The sequence below is a fragment of the Desmodus rotundus genome, chromosome 10, assembly GCF_022682495.2.
Source record: "Desmodus rotundus isolate HL8 chromosome 10, HLdesRot8A.1, whole genome shotgun sequence".
Taxonomy (NCBI): Eukaryota; Metazoa; Chordata; class Mammalia; order Chiroptera; family Phyllostomidae; genus Desmodus; species Desmodus rotundus.
The window spans coordinates 28361679-28376215 of NC_071396.1; the positions used below are offsets into that span (position 1 = coordinate 28361679).

At 50.2% G+C, this 14537-nt stretch overlaps 1 protein-coding gene across 2 annotated transcripts in view; it reads left to right on the top strand.

Annotated features, from left to right (window-relative positions):
• ADAMTS17 (ADAM metallopeptidase with thrombospondin type 1 motif 17) overlaps positions 1 to 14537 on the top strand; it is a 194725-nt gene that overhangs the window by 38331 nt on the left and 141857 nt on the right. For both annotated transcript variants that reach the window (XM_053913384.1, XM_053913385.1), the window contains exons 4-6: positions 2514 to 2686; positions 11411 to 11494; positions 12229 to 12386. In XM_053913384.1, the coding sequence (XP_053769359.1) occupies positions 2514 to 2686; positions 11411 to 11494; positions 12229 to 12386 (415 nt within the window). The remainder of the gene's footprint in view (positions 1 to 2513; positions 2687 to 11410; positions 11495 to 12228; positions 12387 to 14537) is intronic.

The window sequence follows — 14537 nt, forward strand, 5'->3', positions numbered from 1 at the left end:
TGGCTTTCCGTCTGCCTGACCCTGTGTCACAGGCTGAGCATGTGTCTCTTGGTTATTCCCCACGTCCCCCCTAAGTGGGTGGAATAATTACTACTTTGTTCTATAGACAAGAAAATGAGCCCACGGTCACCTTGGAAGGCCATGGGTAGATTCTAACCAAAGCCACCTGGACTTCTCCCAACTAGCTTTGCTACCTCCTTCGTTGGAGGAAGCAACTTGTGAGAATTTCAGTTCAGGACATTTATGTTAAGTTCCCTAAAAATTGATCTTGTTGTTAATTAGGAATTGCAAAGAATTTTTTTTTAAATGCATTCAACTGAGGGTAATTCTTGAGTCCCTCCTATGCTCCAGGCAGAGTTAGACTCTGTGGTGGGTCCCAAGGCTGCTGTTTGGGTGTTTAAGCTCACAGACTACGAGCCCAGGAGGCAAGTACAGACCCATGTCAGACTGCAAAGTAAACAGTAATATCTGTGGAGTTTGGAGAAGACCTGGGGAGCAGGGGGCGTGGGGGGTACTCCAAGCCACCCAGGGTTAGCCGACTGGATCTCCCACCAGCAATGGGCCGCCTGGGGGTGGTGGGGTCTCAGCACTCGGAGTGAACCCAGAGCTGCAGTCTCCGGCTGAGCGAGCTCTGGGAGGCTTTGCCGTTCCCACAGTGACTTCCGATCTGTAGGTTTTTAGGATGGAGTTAGTTTCGACGTGGCAGGGGCAGAAGAGAGAAAACCCCTCCATGTGCCCAACAAGCCCAGAACAATGGCTCCATAGACCCTTGGCCCCTTGGGTTCGTACATAAGTAAACAGAATTCATGATCACATTCACCATAAAATGTTGAAAATGCCGCCGAGTGCATCACCGAGTGGGCTCTGTGGAAATTCTTAGTTGGCATTTTAATTGTGGAAGTGGGTGTTAGGAAAACACCGCCTTTCCCCTACGAGTGGTATTGTCTCTCCTGTTGGAGGGGAGGGACAGAACAGACAATCTCGCAATTTTCCCCTGAAGCAAAAATGGTCCCCAATGTCAGGAACCTCAGGAGCGAATTCTAAGGCAGAACAGAGAGGGCTGGACTGCAGGGGCTGGAATCCCAGTCATCTGGGCTCACGTCCTTGAGCAAGGGATTCACAGATTTCTTTGTGCCTCTGCTTGCTCATCTGTAGGCGTGGATGACAATGGTCATAACTCCTGGGCCCTGGGAGGGCAGTCAGCTGTGTGGGCAGCACGGTGTAAGCTCCCAGCATGCTTGACTTGGGTATGGCCCGTGGGTACTTTTATCACCAGAGTGTCCATGTCGACTTTCTCTGTTTGCTGTATTTGTATTTTATTTTCTTTGTTTTTAAATTTCTCCTTCTGTCTAGTTTGTTTTTAATCTATGTATTTTGGGAGTAAGTCACCTGACATCTTTCATGCTAAGATGTAACCCAAAATGGTGCTTAGAGTCTGTCCTCACGCTGAATGAAAGAATGTGTGAGTGAATGAATGAAGTAGATAAATAACTTAGGAGGGACTTAATTAAAATGTGAATGGTAGGTAATTGCCACAGGGGGGCTGGGTGGACAGGGTGGAAATTGTGACAGATGGCTTCTGTGTGGCCTAGAGCTAAAAATGGAAATAAGAACTGTCAGATTAGAGAGCGACCTTCCTGTTCACATTCGGATGCTGGGAGTGCATGCTGTCCGCGTCGGCCCTTGCTGTTGGGGTTTCTGCCAACACCTCAGTGGGTCCTCCCTCGGCAGCCTTGAGAATTCAGGCATTCTGGTGTGGGCTCTGATGAACACCAGCAGCTGCTCATCAAGTGAGAACTCACAGGGAGCCAGTTTACCTACAGAGACGACACAGAGGATTATTCACACACTTACTGATAGCCCTTTCCGGAAGCACACCCTTGCAGCTTGACCTGGATGTGCATGTCATGAAATCTTTGTGTGATTAGGTTTCTTTTTTTTAAAATAATGCTTTTGTGCCTGTGAACGCTTATGAATCTTTATGGATGACTCTCAGAATAGTGGCTGGAATGCCAGCGCCCGGAGGACTGACCCATCTGTGTCCCCCACTTCTGCTTCCTTGGTCCCAGTTACCAGCAGAGGGGGTGGCCCGTGCAGAAAGTTGTGCTGGTTCTGTGTCATCAGCCTGACACATTTCTGACCCTCCTCCCCGCCCCCCCCCCCCCCGACAGTGGGCCCAGGCTTCCCTTCCCTCCACTGACTTCGTGCTGCTCTCCACGTTCCCTTGAAGGAACACGTTTTCTCTCCTGTGATGCCCGGTCCCACCTGCCTTCTCCGCTGTGGGGGTGGATGGGTGTGAGCCATCTGGACGTCTGGCCTCCTGAGTGCTCTTGCTTCAGCCTGGTCAGTGGCACACCCAGGGAGTGAGCTCAGGCTCCCCAGGATGGTGGCTGTCCAGCCACCTACTGGCCCGTGGAGATGGACCATTCTCTGGGGGGTGCTCGGTGGAGGACTGTGCTCTGTATGGTTTTGGAAATCACGAGGACTGTACTCACATCCTCCTTGTTTTCTAGAGAAGAAGAAGCCTCGGAAGGGCAGGCCCTCTCGGGACTGGCGGGAGCGGAGGAACGCCATCCGGCTCACCAACGAGCACACGGTGGAGACGCTGGTGGTGGCCGATGCCGACATGGTGCAGTACCACGGGGCCGAGGCCGCCCAGAGGTTCATCCTCACTGTCATGAACATGGTGAGTCCGCAGGTGGGGTCTGACCCGGGTGGGCTCTGCGTCCTCTGGGCGAGCGCTCTGGCCGCGGTGGTCTCTCCTCCTAAGGAAAGAGCAGGGTTGGGGGTGGAGGCGCACACAGCCTTGTGATCCCTGGGCAGCGAGGACAATCTGGGGCCAGTGGGTGTCCCCGTGGTAGAGGGCCTGCCCGCTGACCCACCATGGTGTGGTGGTTTCCTGCCTGGGTCTGCTCAGTGAGTGGGCCCCGCCCCCTCCCCTTTCCAGAAGCCACCTGAGACACTTGCTGTGTACGCGACCCCTCCTGTGGTCCTCAACCCTGAGTGTGCCCTGCCCCTGCTCCTAGGGGTCCAGGCTAGGAGGAGGCGTCAAGGTCGAACTTGAACGTAAAACAGGGCTTGCCGTGTGCAGTGATGAAGCCTGGCGGGAAGTGGGGAAGCTCACATGAGTGGAGTCATTGCAGTGCTTGTCCTTCAGTGGCTGGCTTATGTCCCTGAGCGCAATGTCCTGAAGGTCCATGTCATAGTGTGTGTCAGGCCACAGCATGTGTGTGTCCTTCCTTTTTTAGGCCGAGTGTGCTTCCATTGTGTGTGTAGCCGCATTTTGTTTGTTCGTTTGTCCGTTTGTCTGTCGGTGAGTGCTGGGTTGCTTTCTTGTCTTGGCTGCTGTGAGTAAGGCAGCTGTGAACCAGGATGACCAGCTGTCTGTCTGCATCCCTGCTTTGGTTTTCTTCTAGGCATGTACCCAGAAGTGGAATTGCATTTGGTAACTTTTAATGGCACTTGGCCCTGGTTTTTGAGAAGGATGTAGTGTCATTGGTGCTGACATCCAGGCCACCACCTCCTCCCCATTCTCCCCCTTGGGTCTGTGGGCAGAGGCCAGCTCGCCCGTGAGTGCTGCTGTGACCCCTGAGCCTAACTCCAGAGGAGCTCCTGGGGACTTGTAGGGCCTTGGTGGGTGACAGTGTGTCCCAGGCTGGGAGAATCTGGTGTCAGGTGTTTGCTCCCAGTTTTCATGGCATCTCATAGTTGTGTTGTATGCGGTCAGTGCTGGTAGGTGGCTGGATGGCCTGTGCTTTCGAGGAGGGGAAGAAGGGGATGTCTGGGGTGAACCGGGCCCTCCAGATGGCAAGCTGGGGGATTTCCTGTCACTTCTCCGAATGCCTGGTGGATTTCATCATTTGCATTTTACAGAGAAGGAACGGAGGCTTGGGGGAAGGGCCAGGGCCAGGGTGCAGAGCCCACAAGTACAGGGCAGGGCTGAGGACCCCAGCTCACCTTGTTCAAGGTGACAGGCATGTGTGGCCTTGACAACTGCAGGAGCTGCCTTGCTGGCCTCCTCCCTTCGATTTCTGTTTCCTGAGTCCTTGCTGTGGGATGGCCAGACATGAATGCGGACTTTGTCACCTAGCGGAGCTAAGTCCCTCCCCCCTCCCCTCTCCTGTGGCTTCCCTCGTGGCTGATGGAGAATCCCTCCTTTTGTGTGGCCCTCTGAGGCCATGGGACCAGGGTCTGCCTGCTTCTCCTGGGCCCGGTTCCGTTTTCTACTGCAGGACTGACTCCTGCTGTTTGAGCCACCCTTTCCAAGGCACCTCTCGGACTCATGGGCACCTCTCAGACTCATGGTCTGCCCCAGAATGCTCTTCTTCCCACTCTCCGTAGAGCTCACTGCTTGCTGACCCCTCTGGGAAGCCCAGCCTGTTGTCTTTATCAGGGCAACTTGCTTGCTTTTTACTTGTTGGTCCTGGTCTTAATTTATAATTCCATATTTGTTTGCTTTGTAGAAACCAGCTTGTTGCAGAATTCGATATGCTATTGAATTTTAAGTTGGTATAAGTTCAAATTAGAGTGTAATAACTTTAGGGTGTTAAATGTGATCCCCATAGTAACCACCAAGAAAATAGCTGTATAATATACACAAAAGGAAATGGGAAGGGAATGAAAAAGTTTCACTGTTAAAGAATCAACTAAATACAAAAAAGTCAGTAATGCAGGAAGGAGGGACAAAAAGACCCCCACACCAAAACCCTACAGAGTACATAGGAAACAAGTAGCAAAATGCAGAATTAAGTTCCCTCCTATCAGTAATTGCCTTAAATGTAAATGGGTTAAACTGTCCAATCAAAAGACGGATTGGCAGAATGGATTACAAACCAGCAAACACATCCCACCCAAGGATATGCTGTCTACAGGAGACTCACTTCAGTTCTGAAGCCACAAATGACTTGGAGACAAAAGGGTGGAAAAGTATATTCCATGTAAATAGTAATTCCCTGCCAGAGCAGAAGAGGCTGTGCTGATACCAAACAAAATAGGCTTTAATCAAAAAAAAATCATGAGACAAAGAAGAATATCACATATTCCTAAAAGGTTCAGTACAGCAAGAGATATAGTAGTTGTAAATATTTACACACCCAATAACAGCCCATGGAAATCTGGGAAGCAAACATGGATGGAACTGAAGGGACACATATACAGTTCCTGTAATAGTAGAGATTTCGATTTCTGGCTCTCGGTAGTGGGTCGGACAACTAGACAGAGGCTGAACGAGGAGAGACAGGACTTGGAAGGAAAACAACCCTGACACTGTTAAAACAACCAGATCTAACACACACAGAGCACTCGACCCGGCGACAACAGAATCTTCCTTATTTTCAAGTGGACGTGGTGGCAGGGCATTCCATGTTAGGCCACAGTTTAATTTTCAGCAGATTTGAAGGGTATGCAAAGTCTCTTCTCTGACCACAGTGGGACTGAGTGAGAAATCAATAACAAAGCGCACTGGAAAATTCACCAATATGTGGAAATGGGTCAAGGGATAAATCCTGGGGAAAATGGGAAAACATGTAATGATGAATAAAAATGAAAGCACACGGAAACTGATAGGACACAGCGAAAGCGGTGTTCAGAGAGACATGTAGAGCCTGTAAACACTTACATTAAAAAAGAAGAAAGATTTCAAATCAACAGTCTAACTTTCCAATTTAAGGAACTAGAGGAATGAACTAAGCTCAACGCTAACAGAAGGAAGGACATAAAGATTGCCGCAGAGACACATGAAGTAAAGAATAGAAAAATAATAGCAAAATCCCGACAACATTTTTCTTTGAAGAAACAGCGAAATCTATCCTAGAATTGTCACGGAATCTCAAACTACATACCCTGAGTAGCCCAGAAAACTCTTGAGAAAGACCAGAATTGGAGGACTCACACTTCCTGATTTCGAAATTCACAACAAAGCTGTAGTAACCAAAACAGTGTGGTACTGGCGTTAAGACAAACATATAGACCAGTGGGACAGAACGGAGATGCCAGAAATAAACCCTGATGTGGCATGGTCAAGTGATTTTCAGCAAGGGTGCCAACTCCACTCAGTGGGGAAGTGACCGCCTTTTCAACAAATGGCGCCGGAAAATCTGAATACCCGCCTGCAAAAAAATGAAGTTGAACCCTTGCCTAACACCATATACAAAAATTAACTCAAAATAGATCAAAGACCTGAATATATGAGCTAAAACTATAAAACTCTTAGAAGAAAAAATAGGGTCCCCTTCATGACATCAGATTTGGCAGTGATTTCTTGGATATGACACAGACAACAAAAATAGAAATAGACAAATGGGAATGAATGAAATTCTAAAACTTTTGTGTATAACAGGCCACAACCGGCAGAGTAAAAGGGGAGAAAAATACTTGCAAATGACCTATCTGGTAATATCCAGAAGATACACGGGACCCCTAAAACTCCACAACAACTAAACCCGATTTCAGAATGGACTTGAATGGGCGCGTCCCTAAAGAAGGCGCACACATGGCCAATGATGTTTAATGTTGCAGCCGTGGGGGAAATGCCACTCCAAACCACAGTGTGATATTGCCCTCATTAGGGTACTAGTGTTTAAAAAAAACCTAACCAGTGTTGATGAAGATGTGCAGATTTTGTAACCTGCTACCAAGATCCACGTGAGTGCAAGGGACTGAAGCATTCAGGGCTACCCCTTCCATCAAGGAGCACAGGAAGGGGGTCCATCTAGCATTTGGGAGGCACGGGAAGGGGTGGTTCCTGCTGAGTGATGGGGAGAGTGGGGGTTGGGTGAGAGGTGCCCGGCCACCCCACGGGCTGGTGCGTGGGGAGTGGGCTTCCCAGCACATGCAGCCGTCCAAGCAAGGCGTGCACTAATTCGTGTTTTCAAAGACCCCTCCGCCTGGCTGTTATCCAGGGAAGTGGAGTCCTGCTCCGGGCTCCGTGTCCCCAGCAAACCCGCTCACCTGCCCCAGTACATGGAGAAAGGGTACTGTGGCCCCAGCTTTCGATGATTTTCCAAACGTTCTGCAGTGGCTGTTTCCATACATAACTTGATTTTCCTTTGGTTGGAGGTGGGGGTGGCCCAGGAGCAGGGGTATTTTAAAGGACCAATTGTGGACGGGGACAGGTGGTGCTGACACCACAGGCCTGGGCCTGGGCAGCCTGGTTGGAAAACGGGGCCCCTGGACAGAGCTTGGGTTGTTTCTAGCTTCCTTAACAACCAGGGTGGAGTGAAACCCTGAGACGTTCCAGGCGAGTCCTGTGTGGAGGGAGCATGACATCAGTTTCACTCAATTACCATGCAGAACAGACAGGCAGCCTCTCTCTGGTGACCAGAGAAAACGGCGCGCTGTTGGAGCAGCCTCCCGGGAAGCCACTGGGGGGCTTGTTAAACGCAGGTGGCCAGCCCACCCCCAGGGTCTCTGATCGGATGGGCCTGGCGTGGGCTCTAGAATGTGCATTTCTAAATACCCAGGCGGTGTTGGGGCTGCTGCCCCAGGGACCCCACTGAGAGGCACTGTGTTAGAGAACGTATGGGGGTCTGAATGGGCACCCCATGTGACTCCAGAGTGCATCTGCAATCCCCATCTGCCCCTGGGGAGGCCCTGAGTCACGCAGGTAGGGGGTGCTCTTGTGAAAACCTTTCTTGGCATGTGGACAGCCTCTCCCCAGGTGGCCCTGTCCCCTGCTCCTTCTCTGCTCCGTGCCTGCCCCTCCCTGACCGTGTCCCCAAGTCGCCCAGCCAGGAGAGCCTCGGCGTGCCGCTGGCAGTCAGGCTACCCAGCTCAGCCCCCAGGCTGCCAAGGAAATGTGACAGCAGCAGCCAGGGCTCTGAACACCTGCCAGGGCGCAGCCAGAACTGGACGCCGGAGACAGAATTTCCAGACGATTGGCCGCAATGCTCCCTGCCCAACCAGGTGTCTCCCTCAGCATCGGATGGCCGCTGCCTCCCAGACTTCTCCTGAGCGTGAATTTCCATGGGAAAAATAGAGTGGGGGAGACTGAGCTACACGGCTTTGAGGCCTGCGGCTTTGTGTGTTGTGGCTGTGGTCCGATTTTCGTCTGGCTGACCTGGCTGGGCGCTGGGCTGCCAGGGAGGTCCCATGCGGTGTCTGCCTTTTGCACTGTGGGAGTGTGGTCCAGCTCGCATTAGGGGAGGCGGCCCTCGAGCTGTGGCCAGGCTCCCGTACCTGCTCTCCTGGACGTGAGCACCCTGCCTACTTGTCAAGGGGAAGTGCCTCGCTACACGCTTCACACAACGCTGTTTAGAACCTGCTCCCCTCCCCCCACAATTGATTAAAACATTTTAATTTGGGGAAATACATGTAAAATTTGCCATCTTAGTCATTTTTAAGTGTACAGTTCCATGTTGTTAAATATGCTACCATCTTGTAAAAGACACTCTACCCATTATATGGCAGCTCCCCCATCTCTCCTCCCTCCTGGCCCTTGGCTCATGAAGCTTTTTCTTCTCATTCATCATATTTTTTTTGTTTTTGTTTTTGTTTTTGCTCTTGGTGCATTTGCTCCAGGGAAGCTACTGAGCCTTTCATGGGGGTGTATGGAGAATACAGAACCATTACCAGCCCAGCATGCACAAAAAAAAAAAAAAAAAAAAAATCGGAGATTTCAACAAGGGGATATTGTTCCTATAGTTTGCCCTTCCTGGGACATACGTCATTCTATGTAGGTTCTTCATACGTCTTTCCTGCGGCGTGTCAGAATGCCACGGGAACTGCTTTCCTGCATTCTTTCTCTAAATCTGCTGTGTTCTTCAACGTCTCTGGCCCCGTGGATGTTACAGGCAGTGGTCGGAGGGCATTGAAACCACGCGCAACTCAAATTTCCTCCCTCCTGACTTCAGGGTTTCGTTCTTCCTCATTTTCATGTTTTGAATTGAGGTTTTCCAGTCTGGGCCCAATCCTCATGCTGAATATTTCTGCAAAAATTTGAATTACAGCCATTGGGTGGTTCTCAAAATATCAAAACAAGGGAAAAGTTATATGGTTGGGGTTTTTTTCCCTTCTTCACCCAGGTTTGGGGATAGGTGATTAAGACATGACTTCAGAATTGGCCCAGTATAAAAAATGACTGCTATTTTGTTGTGGAGGAAAGGAAATTGGGGGCAGAGAAAAGTGAAAACAGAATAACTGAATGTGTTCTGTTTTTCCTTGTGGGAAAGGGTATTAAATTACACAGTTTTTTTTTTCTTTGCTTTAATAATAGTTTCAGAGAGTAAAATCAAGCAGTGACACAGCTCATTCCTTTGTCACACAGATGCTCAATCGCTGCGTGTGCCTGCTTCTGACATTTGTGTGTTGGATGCTGTGTCCAGTGTCACTCGGCCTGAGTGACCTGTGGCCACCCTGGCTGCTGCGGTCATTATTTTATGTTGCTGCAATGTGATGATGAATACAGCACCGACTGGAGGAAGTTTTAATGCCCCCTCTGGAATGTTCTCCCTCTAGGTTATGTCTACCAGAAAGAAAAAAAAAAGTAGAATATTCAAAACAAAGTGAAATAAGTCAGAGAAAAACAAATAGTGTGTGACATCACTTATACGTGGAATCTAAAAAAAACGAACTCATAGATACAGAGAACAGACTGGCAGTTCCCAGAGGTGGGTGTGAGGGGTGGGCAAAATGGGTGAAAGGGTCAAAACTTCCAACCATCCACTCCCTGGCTGGTGTGGCTTAGTGGATTGAGTGCCGGTCTGCAAACCAAAAGGTTGCCTGTTCGATTCCCAGTCAGGGCACATGCCTGGATTGCGGGCCAGGTCCCCAGGTTGGGGGCATGCAAGAGGCAACTGATCGATGTACTTCTCACACATCGATGTTTCTCTCCCTCTTTCTTCCCCCTTCCCCTCCCTTTGAAAATAAACAAATAAAATCTTTAAAAAAAAATTCCAAACTCCCAACCGTAACACCTGGGAATGTGATGCACAGCACGGTGACTATAGTTAATGATACTGTCACAGGCATTTGAAAGTTCCTTACGGAGTAGATCTTAAAAGCTCTCAGCACAAGGAAAAGGAATTATAATTATGTGAGGCACTGGGTGACAGCTAAACTTATTGCAGTACACATTTCACACTCTCCATTTATCATGTCAGCCTGCTGTACACTGAAAAGAAAAACCCCACAGGGCATAATGAAACAAAAGAATGTATGTATGAGGCTCTCAGTCCTGTTCCTGCTCTGCCTTCATCATTTCGCCCACTGTCCCTGCTCCCCCCGACCTCCAGCGTTTTGCATATTGAGGAAAAGGAACCCAGAAGGGTGATGAGGGCCTGGGGCCCCTCAAATTCAAATGGGCTTTTTTCTAACCATGTCAGTTATTTGAGATTTCCTCTCTCTTCCCTTTGAAACACTTTCCTGTGGCTTCTGGCTACTGAAGTCCTTTTAACAAAGTTATACCAACAAGAAGTGCAAAATTAAGAGGGACTGTTATCTTTATCTGTTACTCTGACTTTATCTCAGTGATGACCTTTGGTTAGTGTGAGGACGTCAGGGAATGTGGTCTTTTTGGCTGGACGAGCCTGGACTTGAACCGGGGTCATCACTGACTCGCTGTGGGGCTTGAGCAGGTGCTTTACTGCCATGAGCCGTGGTGGAAGTCCCAGCCGTGGTGCCGAGGGTAACAGGTGATTCAGGCTGACACCTGGCAGATGGCAACAGGCATGTAAAAGCCCTCTCCAACCTCATGAAAGCCCAGGGTCATCTAACATCCATTTCTTTCTTCCTTTCTTTTTTTTTTTTTCAAAATGACCTGTTCTGTACATTATTTTTAACTAGCTGATTTCCGGCTTAGCTTTGTGTATGTACATCTGAATGTAAATGTGTGTGATTCCAGAGTTTTCTATCATACACATGTGTCTTTGGGAGCATTCATATTTGTGGGAGGTTTTGGCCTCAGAGGGCATTTCTAATAAAAGCTGGATTATATTTTTCACATGTATATATTTTTTGCTCCAGTAAGGCTTTACTTATGAACACTGAAATTTGAATTTCATACAATTAGCCTTTCTTTAGAGTTTTTTTGTACTGGGAAGGCACAGCTATTTTTTAAACATTAATGTTTAATTAATATAATTTTGAATGAATAGAACTTATATTTTATGATTTATTTATAAAAATGAGTTCATATTTTATTCACTGATATTTTGTTTTAGACTTATAGAAAAATTGAACAGATAGAAAGTTCTCATACAGTTTCACCTACTATTAACATCTAACATTAGTTATCTCTGTTATTACTAATTGATCAATATTGATATGTTATTAACTAAAGTCCATACTTTTTTCAGATTCCCATAGCTTTTACCTAACATCTCTTCTCTGTTCCAGGAATCCCAATTAGGATACCACTGTATTTTTTTTTTAATTTTATATTTACATTTGTATTTCTTTTTTTCTCTCTTGGTAGGTTTACAATATGTTTCAGCACCAGAGCCTTGGAATCAAAGTTAACATCCAAGTCACCAAGCTTGTCCTGCTGCGGCAGCGTCCTGTAAGTCCCCACTGGTGCTCTGCACACAGAAAGTGTAACCACCAGTCTTGAACTTCCTAGTTGCCGTTGACTGCTAAGGAGGAGTCCGGGGGTTGTCTGTCTTACCCGCCCTCCCCGGCTTTGCAGATGGCAACAGTGTGCTGTGGGCCAGGGGTGGAGATGTCCAGTGGCGGGAGGGCAGGTTGCATTACTGGAAGCTTGGGGTGCACGCAGTCTGCTTGGAATCCACAGGGAACCCCGAGCAACGGGCTGGTGTGCCCCCCTTCTTCACCTGGCACTTTGCATATGTGCAGAGCGGAATGGCCACGAGGTCCCCGGAACCGTGGCTTCCCTTCTGGAGCTGTGCCTGAGCGCCAGCACCCATGTGGGTTCCCTGTAGCAGCATTTTCTGTTTTTTCAATGGTGTGCGTTCCCATGTGACAGTGCCACCAGCAGAGTCCAGCAATGAACTTGACAATGAAGGACCAACAATGTTCTGGGTACATTATGTTCAGTCTGCTGAAAAGAAGAGCACTTTTCTTTAATAACATAGTCTTCATGGGAACTTACAAGGAGACCCGTGGCGGCCTCGGTCTGGGCGTCTGCCCACCCGTGTTAGGTTTGTATTTGGGGAAGCGTTCATCACTGAACGATGACCCAGGGAGCAGCCATCTGCCCCTCCGCACTGTAGTCTGAGTATAAACTCTGCCTTCTCTGGGCCTCTGCTTCTCTCAATGCCCCCCAATTTCTTTTAGGCCAAGTTGTCCATCGGGCACCATGGGGAACGGTCCCTGGAAAGCTTCTGTCACTGGCAGAATGAGGAATATGGAGGTGCACGGTACCTTGGCAATAACCAGGTCCCCGGAGGGAAGGACGACACGCCCCCCGTGGACGCCGCTGTGTTTGTGACCAGGTAAAATGGGCCTGTGAAAATGCAGGTGGAGAAAGCCGCTCCCCATTGGACAGGACAGAGGGCAGGTTGCTAGGGGCTCAGGCTTGGACATCGGACCTGGGCAAGCCTTGGTCTCCCCATCGGGCGAAGGGGAGAGAAATGATAGTCCCTGCCTCTGAGGTGTGAGGACTCAATGAGCGTGGGAAGTACTTTTCAGAGCAAGGACACGGTAGGTGTTAGCCAGTATCGTTGCTGTTATCATCCATTTAAAAGGACCGAAATCCAAGAGTGTTGAACCTTCTGGGAAAATCCAGTATTCATAATAGCTAAAATGTGCCAGCCGCCCGAGTGCCCACCCATAGATGAGTGGCTGAACAAATTGCGGTCCTGTGTACAGCAGAGTGCTCCTCTGCACCAGAAAGGAAGGGAACGCTGGCACTGGCCACACCGTGGGCAAACTTGGAGGACCTGGTGCTAAGTAAAAGCAGCCAGGCACAATAAGACAGATCACATGTGACTCCACTTCTTGTGAGACGCCTGGTGTCTTCACATCCATAGAGACACAGGAAGCACGACAGTGGTGGCCAGGAGCTGGTGGCCGGGAGCTAGGGGCAGGGGGCAATGGGGAGCTTCGCTGTGGACACAGTTTCAGCTTTGCGGGGTGAGGAGTGTTCTGGGCATTGGACGCACAGCAGTGTGCCGGCCACTATTGAACTGTGTGCTTAAAGATGGATAACACAGTACCTTCTTAGTTACATATGTTCTGCCCCTATAGAAAAAAAAGTTTAAAAATGATCTTTTCTAACTAGGCACGTTGCTGGGGGTGCTGATGGCACGTGGGTGGCAAGTGCTGGGGAGGGGGTGCTTGGTGGTCAGGAAAGCAGGGTCCCTCCAGCTGCAGATGGGGTCCCTGCCAAGGCCTCCTGGGTTGCCCTGTTACAGTGGCCAGCACAGGAGCCAGCGTTGTCTTTCTCCACGTGCTGCTGCCACCTCATGAGCTACCTGTGCATAGCTGATCCCCCTCACCTGCTTCTGTGGAGCTGCTGGGCCGACCGGATGGGTGCCTGTCCCACTCTTGGTGTCCTTGCGGGCGTTAAACGGAAGACCTCCCACAGACACGGGGGAGGCAGCGTCGGAGCGGGGGCTGCGAGCCAACTTGGCCAAGAAGCATTGTTTAATAATTAGAGCTGGGAGCTGCAATTCCCTGGGCTGGGATAATAATGAGCTGATGTTTTCACACAGAAACTGGGTGTGAGGCAGCTGCTGCTCTGGAGAAGCCATCCCTTCCTCCCCGAGTGGTCTAGGCGGAGGGCCACAGGGGCCGGTGTCCCTCTCCTGGGACAGACACTGGCCCGTGCAAAGGTTTCTTTCCTTTTGCTTCCCTGCCCCCTACCCGTCTGGGCTGTGGCTGGGCCCGAGAGCGTGTTCTCCTGGCCGCCCACCAGCCCTGCAGACGGCCAGCCATGGGGATGTGAACATGACATCATGTCCAGCCCAGGCTGCTGGGCCAGGAGCAGCAGAAGCAGGATCTCCAGCAGCTGCAGCCACGTCTCGGGCTACTAAGGACCCCTGTGTGGCCTGGGGACCTGGAGGCTCCGACACCTCCCACGGTTCTGCCTTTGACTCTGTATCTCTTGCAGGAAGCCAGGAAGTGGGACTGCCCCCCAAACCCAGTTCTGTGCCCTGGGGAGACACCGGGAGTGAACACACAGGGCTGGCCCAGGGCAGGGCCTCAGGGGACGCCTCCAGCCCAGCTGTCTGCCAGCCTCCCCCTCCTCATAACTCCATCCACCCCTGGGAGCGGTCTTCCTTTGGCCCTTCTGACCAGGGGTGCCGCCTGCAGGCTGTGCTCACGGCGAGAGCTCAGTGCCTACCTGTGGACCACGCCTTAGGTTTTACCAGGTTTCCAGAGGTGAGGGATGAGGCCACCTCCCCAGGGAGCTTACCGAGAGCGTTGAAAGTGGTCTGGAAATGTATGGCAGAGGTTCAGCAAAGGAGCCAGTATTGATTAAGCCCCAACTATATACCAGTCAATAGGCCATTCCCAGGACTAGCTATGTAACTTGTGGGTCTCAGTGCAGAATGAAAACGTGGGACCCCGTGTTTGAAAGTATGAATTTCAAGATGGCGACAGCAGAGCATTAAGCCAGGTTGGGGGCTGGGGCTGCTGAG